This window comes from Electrona antarctica (genome assembly GCF_951216825.1).
Source record: "Electrona antarctica genome assembly, contig: scaffold_46, whole genome shotgun sequence".
Taxonomy (NCBI): Eukaryota; Metazoa; Chordata; class Actinopteri; order Myctophiformes; family Myctophidae; genus Electrona; species Electrona antarctica.
This window is the reverse complement of record NW_027637253.1, coordinates 285250-292967: the sequence shown is the minus strand read 5'-3', so window position 1 is coordinate 292967 and position 7718 is coordinate 285250. Positions and strand designations below refer to the sequence as shown.

At 41.6% G+C, this 7718-nt stretch overlaps 1 protein-coding gene across 1 annotated transcript; it reads right to left on the bottom strand.

Annotated features, from left to right (window-relative positions):
• Nucleotides 1-1140: 1140 nt before the first annotated feature.
• LOC306919032 (sterile alpha motif domain-containing protein 3-like) lies at nucleotides 1141-4114 on the bottom strand. Its single transcript, XM_079531880.1, has 4 exons — nucleotides 3653-4114; nucleotides 3015-3182; nucleotides 2807-2902; nucleotides 1141-2129 (listed from the first exon to the last, which is right to left on the bottom strand). Exons 1-4 carry the CDS (start codon nucleotides 4004-4006, stop codon nucleotides 1812-1814), a joined length of 936 nt encoding a protein of 311 aa, XP_079388006.1. The 5' UTR covers nucleotides 4007-4114; the 3' UTR covers nucleotides 1141-1811.
• Between the last annotated feature and the right edge of the window lie 3604 nt (nucleotides 4115-7718).

The following is a 7718-nucleotide window of genomic DNA, read 5'->3' as shown; positions in this document are numbered from 1 at the left end:
GCATCTGAGAGTGCCAGGACTAGTGCCAGGGTGGTGGAAAACATTTCAAGGCAACATGCATGTTGGGACAGGATTATAAGCTGATTCAGGGTACATGCTTGCGTGGATTTCTCCTTTAAATAAAAAAGCAATAAATAATAACAAATTAAATAAATAGACTGACAAAACAAATTAAACAATACAGTAATGCAAATTCTATCAAATATACACATTTCAAGTGCGTGGCACTATAGTGTTCCTATAGTTTTAAACCTGAGGCATATAGTGGAACAATTGAAAGTGCAAACAATTAAGAGTTTTGACCATACACATCTTCACACATGTAAAAGCGATAAAAGCTATAAAAATGTAAAATTGCCATTTTATCATCCCCCCCAAATTTAGTCATTATGCCAATTTCTTCCTCCCCAACCACATGATGTCACTGCTGTTGTATCCTATGGGCTCACCCCACCAGGGGAACCTAGAGAGTCATACTCTTCTCTGACAGGTGCCACCCCAGCCCGTAGGAGTAATTGCAGTGACAATTATAGCTTCCCCCCCCGAACACGGGCCAATTGTGTTCGCAAGGATGCTCGAAAAGGCAGATGCACCGCGGTTGATTCTATCCCCCAGACTCTGCGATGGTGCGCAGCTACACTGGTCACAGTTGGAAAAACTGGACTAGTATAGCAAACTTTAGGACCTTCAGGTCATTTGATGCAAATGTGTTTGGTTAACTCTTAAAACTATTTTATAACAGTGGAATGTACCATGTACTTTTTAACAGTTGAATACATCGATAAATGTCATGAGCAGATTGTAAACATACTAAACAAATGAAATTGTCACAAACAATGTTTTAGTAAAAACCACTTAACAGGAATATTCTTGGAAGACAGGGGGAAAAAATTGAGAATCTTATCCAACTACAGTATGTGCTTTTCATAGTGTGGAACTGCGGTTATACTATGACCACAATGGCATGAAGGAAGGCCCTGGACTGGAAAAGTACTATTCACTCCTCAGAACCTGTGTTATACTTTTCTGGAGTTTTGTAAAACTATTCAGCATGACCCCATCGGACAGACTTGAACCTGGAACCTAAAATACTATTCACTCCTCGGAACCTGCGTTATACTTTTCCTTTCTGGAGTTTTGTAAAACTATTCAGCATGACCGCATCTAACAGACTTGGACATAGAAACTTATCTTAGCCCTCCCTCCCATCAATGGAAACGTTAGGTCTGCCAAAATTAATTGCATGCAAGAGGTTTGGAATTGCCCTCTAAGAAGCTATGACTGTTAAACCCTCTATTTTAAGTGAGACAGACCTGAGTTGCACTACACATGGAAAAAGTTGTGGATGGCCGCTTTACAAACTCACAATTACGTATTAAACTCATTCTTAAGGCTCTGCATTACCACTATAACCCATCAAAACCTTCAGAACAAATTCAAACGGGTTCTCTCAATAAAGTGTCCTTCTGACTTCAAATTTCTGAAACTCTTCATTTGTGGCCAAACACATTAACACAATGTAGGAAACAAGTTAACAACCAAATTCACATAGGCAAGGACCCAGTAGATTGAATTTGACGGGATGTGCAGACTATATAAAGCTGAAGTGACAAGGTTAGATCTTCTGTTGAGTGTAACTCATGTGACCAATGGATAGTTACTAGTTAATGAAAGTTATTGTTTTCCCTTGAAAGAAGACAAGTCTGCACCTGCAGGTGTTGCATTTGGTTGTTTCCTTCTACACATAATCTCTTAATCAGAAAAAGCAGATGCTCGTAGTTTGTAGAGTGGCCATTTCTGCCATCCACAATCTATATATTTTTAAGCAACTCGTTCTTAAGGCTCTGCAGTCTGAGTGACAGTTTAGCACTGTCCAAACCCATCAAAATCTTCTGGAAAAAATCAAACGTGTTGGTCAGTCCTTTGGGATAATTAAGATGCAGTGCGTACATCAGACCAAACAGAACAACGGCAGCATCTGGAAATTGGGGGAGACTGACCACCACATCACCTTCAATGATGATGGTTACTTTCTTTGGGTTGTAGTGGATTGGCTGCTTGACATTTTCACCGACTGCTGCAGCCGTCAGGAGGCACACCGCACCAAAAGGCCCTGGATCATCATCTTCCTGAAGGAATGACAAAAATGCACATCACATACTAATCACATCACTGTAGAGTTCAATAACCATCATTGCTATGGAGTGTTCAGTAAATGTTTAGCTCTTTAGAAATACCGTTTTATAGGATATTATATGTTTGATCAGAGAAAGAACTCACAGGATAAACAAGAGCAATTCAAAGTGCTGATTTTCAAAAAGCAGCCAATTTTGTTATACTAGAGAATTGAAGCGAATACATTATATTTGTTCTATATAGAATTTGTATCCTGATATAAATTGTCTGTTACCAAAAGAGCTGGAGAGATGGCCAGATTGCCAAATGGCACCCAAATTAAGAGCTTCACTGAATTAGTCGCATCTGTTATGCAAATACATTGTACATGTTTAAAGATGGTATCTAGAGTGTGTGTGTGTGTGTGTAACAGCTCAACATAACATCACAATCCCTGGACTTCTACAAAGGCAATGTCAGTCCTGTAAGCAAAGAGGTTCACCCAGCACCAGAGACCTTCACAGAGATGGTTAGATTGGCAATAGACGTCCTAGGTACCTCACAGCTTTTTTTGATTAGGTCTGTGGACATCTCTAGCATCCAACGTGTTAGGCAGCAAGTGTTTAGAGTTCATCGCTGAAACAATGAAATACCATCGGCCCAAACAAGATGTTTGTCTGTGAGGACTCACCGTGCATGTCTTGAAGACTGCAGAGGCATCCTCTCGCAGAAATACAGGAAGAGCATGGAGCACAGTGGTACGCCTTGTGTGGACATCGGACAATTCCTATGAAGATTAAAATAGAAGTGTACATTTTTAGACATCATTTACAAATGAAACACGATTAGCCTGAAGAGTCTTAGGGACAATACCAGTTTCTATGCTAAATCATATTTACCTGTTCATCGTGGACTTTTAAGATTTCAGCCAAAGCCTCTGCAATCTTTCCACTTTGGAATGCTTTCTGACGAAACATGGCCATCAACCGTGGAGTGTGACGATCCAGCTCAGCATAGAATCTATTTGGCAGGTTCTGGTTCGTAAGGCGCTGGAATTCGGCATACACCTACATTAAACAAAAAACAAGCAAACAAAGAACAAAGTTCAGATGTTTGGTAGATTATTGTGTGGGCCCTATGAGTTTAGATGAGAATGCAATGTTGCCTTTTACATCCCCTGGATGGGAAAAACAAAAGGGGACAACTTAACTTCCAACTGCTCAATGGTGTAGGATTGTGGTTGTACTGGTTAGCTCTCATGTGTGAATGTGTGTGTTAACTGTATGGGTGTGAAGCAGGGCATTGTTAAATCACACCCATGTGAACGAGCGGTGCAGGCTGTGTGTGTGTCCCGAATGCGACCCCAATTAGTTACAGGGGTCAATGGGTGGTTACTCATACATAGTACATACGCATACATGCATAGAGACATACACACAAAGTTGGTCATTGGAGTCAATGGGTCATACTCGTATATACAGTCATAGACACACACAAAGTTAGTCATTTAAAAGGCACTTGTGCTTACTGAACCTACCTCAGACTCCATTCCGAGTGCAGGCCACTGGTCCATGATCTCCCTCACCGTTGGTTGGTTTTCCACTATGGTCTTTCGCCGCAGGGCAAGTGTGGTCTGCATCATCTTACTAATGAGGGGTAGGTTTCTATCAGTCTTCTGAACTTCTTGAACCATGTTCAACCTCAAACCCTCAAGACTTGCCGGATCATGTCCTTGGGGAAAGTTGGGTAGATAGTTGGATTCTGCACGTCTGGCTTTTTTAATGGCTTTGTGCGGAGGTGCATTTCCAGGCTGCTTTAGACTTCTTCTTCCAGCATTTACAAGGAGCTCCTGACATCCTGCCTTCCTCAGCTTCCCCCTGAAATTGCCCATCTTAAATTTGATTCTGCCTGCCCATTCTTCAAAACCACTGTGATTCCCTGCTTCTTTCAAACATGGATGTTTGGTCACGAGTGCCTCTGCTACCTGTTGTCTGTCACATTCTTCGTCATAAGCCTTGTATCTATATATGGTTTTTCCAAGCGTTTCCATGATGTCATGCTTTTGGTGCATTTTCAACTTCAGCAGTTTTCCACTTTTTTCATATTCGGCATTTCCTTCTTGAAGTACCAGTTCAACATCAAACGCAAACTTGGGAATAGGAAATGGACCTGTTGGCCAGCCCTCTAGACGTTCTGTGGTCGTGGTCGAGACATCTGACAGTGTTTCAGTAGATGCAGTAGAAGTGGAATCTTTTTCCAGTAAGATGTGTACTACAGATTTTTGTGGCAACTCCTCTATTTGACTTAGTTCAGTTATTTTTCCATCAAAGTCTGGGTCTTCATATTCCAATCTGAAGTCAAAGTCTAATTCTAGTTGTTCTTTTATGATCCGAATCAGTGAATCTACAGAGTCTGGCCGTGTGCTGAGCTTTACTTTCCGTACACGGTTTGGCTCAACGACGCGTAGAATCATAGGTTGAGGGTCTGTGGCAGCCATTGCACTAATGAATAACAAGAAATTTGAGAGGTTAAAAGAATACTTTGCTATTTACAAGTGTATCCACATTTACAGTGCAGTGTGTGTGTACCAATTTAGAGTGATCAGTTCTTGAGAACCACTCTGATCGACTTTACAGTCAACAATGCACTTCCTTGGCTTCTAATACAACCATGTGTAAAGTTGATCAGACAAGCGTTTCACAAGGAGCATGTGCCTGTCCAGAGACGAGTGCACTAATTCTCTTTAACATGAATGAACCTCTTTGGAGTTAACAGCACCAAGCCATCAATATTGTATGCTGAGAATGTGACAGTGTCGTTGAGATCTGACAGCACATAGACGGATTGGCTTGACCATGTGGCTGACAGCTCATATGAACGGAGATGCTCTAAATACCAGGTCTCAAAATCATAACAGAAAAAGTTTACCTTTTGATTTACAAGGTAGATCTGTGCAATTTTGCTGAATTTGGACAGTCCCCCACTATGTCCAACAGACACAAACATTTCACTGGTGTAGTCTATGCCATCAATGGTCACCTTGGGTGTGCTGTAGACTGTGACACTGTCTGTGTGTTGTCTAATATGTGCCTGGGCTACCTCTGGAAGAGTTGAAACCAATACAGAGTCAACTCTGGATGTTTGGACTTCAGGTCTGAAAAAGGATGGTGAACTAAGGTGATATGCCATCATGTTTTGGTGTCTGTTTGCCAATGTCTTCAAAACATTTTTAAAGTTCATAGAGTCATGAACTACCTTCTTAAAAAAACGGTGTTTCCCTTCGAACCTCATAGTCCAAACGTGCACTAGGGGACCAAAGCACCTAACTAGGGCGGGATAGTGCTCCACATAGTGATGTTTAGGACGAAGCTTATACTCTGGGAAGACCTCTTGCAGTGACTGTCTGTGATCACTAATTTTGCCCTGAAAATAGTCTAAGGAGTCTTTGGTAAATGATTGGCACAATGCCAATTCGACCACCTCTTTTAACTCCATCAAAACTGACCAGGCACCATCACCTTCTGGTATTTTATTCCCTACAAACAATGGAAGTAGTCTGAGCATGGTGGCATTTTCATGCCCATTGCCTCCTATTGTGCCTCGAGTCATGAATGTTTTGGGAATTGGCTGAGGTCTGTCTACTTTATCAGTGTGCTGATAGGGGAACGATTTGATCTTTTGATTTAAATACTCTAACGTAAAGTACTTCAGCCGGATCATCTCTTTAATGCAAAGAGCAAGCTCAACAGGGACAGCACCTTCCAAAAGATCATGGAGAATATCTGGAGGAAAACCTGTTACAGGGTGAAAGTACTGCAATGATTTGTGCAAGGCACAGTCACCTTTAACACCAAACTGGCTGCTCATAATGTCACTTTCTGCAACATTTTGGACATGGAGGTCATGGGTGTCTTTGGTTCTCTCAATGAATTGTCCTTCTTTAACTTCAAATTGCTGAAACTCTGCATTTGTGGCCAAACAGAATCTGCAAACATACTCAGCCCTGAATGACTCCACAAATCCACCCAATCCATGGGCTGCCAAATTGTCAGAAGAAACACAAAAGATGGTGCCTTTGATATTCTGACCAAGTGATTCAATGAAGACACCATCCTGCTCTAGAATACGAATATCATGCAACAATGGAGCAAGTACAGCTTCATAACCATACTCCTGGACGTCTTTCACTTTAACTAGCATGCCTAGTTGTATATTGTGCAACGTGGATCGGTATTTAGGGGGCACATTGGCAAGGACCCAGTAGATTGCACAAATTTTGTGAATTTTACGGGATGTGCCGAGAGGATTGGCTATCTCTAGGTCATCAATATAAAATTGAAGTGACAAGGTTAGATCTTCTGTTGAGAATAACTCATTCTCTTTGAAATAAGAGCCATCACGGTATGATACAAATTTGCCAAGCTCAGTGTTTGGTTCTCTGATCTTGTTGAGCATATCTGTGTTTTTAAACAACTCCTGAATCATGTCAAGGATTGGGACATACATAACGGTATGGCCAGGTTGCGCCAGCTGATATTCTTGAGGCTTTACCAATGGATAGTTACGCTCAATGAATGTTTTTCTTCGCTTAAAAGTCGACAAGTCTGCACCTGCAGCAGTGGCACCAAAGAAAATGTTCGAGTCCATGACTGCGACAACAACTTCATCCAGGGTACTAGCTGTAATATTGTGACCATATCGCTGCAAAACCTCATTAACAGCCTCTCTGACCACTGGCTTGGACAAAGAGAAGATTTCATTCAAGTGGCACATTATTTCTTGGGTAGCTGTGTTTGACACATGAAGGATAGCCTGCATTTTTAGAAATAAAGAAGCTGCATTGAGCTTGAGCTGATCTTTCAGTCTGTCAGTATCACACAGAGTATCATCTTCCTCTGTATTCTGGTGACCTGGAGATTGTTCACTAGTGACCTCTAAACTAGTGACCTCTGAACTACTACAAGCGACCTCTGAACTAGTGCCTGGTAGACCCTGTACATGTTCATGTCTGAGTATGTAGCTGCAAAAGTCTGCAGAAAGACTTGATCTGTGTTCTTTACTTTTATGACCATTGAAGGTACTCGTTACATTGGTGCTGTAGTTACAGTCCTTGTATGGGCACACCACTGTCTCGTGATTTTTTAAATGCCTTCTCAAATGATAGAGAACCTCAGATCCGGAAAAGGGCTGCTCAAATGTGCACAGAGGACACTTGAATGACACATGCTCCTGACTCTGACTTGTACTACTGCTAATTTCAGCAGTGTGGTTCCTAGATAAATGTGACCCCAGTGCACTAAGTGTCTTAAATGTGCACATGCAATGGCCATACAGGCATGGCAGTGGACTGACTCCTGAACATTGACTGTGCTGTAGCCTATAATGTGTAAATAACTGTGTTCGGCCAGTGAAGGACACTGAACACAACTTACACGGCCAAGTCATATGGGCACCGTCAGTGACCTGGAAACAGAAGACACGTTTTGGCACTTAGCAATGAGGATAGACTACATCCTCCACATAGCCAACATAAAGAAACTTTACACAAAATATATGGCTTAACCTTGGTATATATAGCTGCTACTATAGCATACACAAAATAA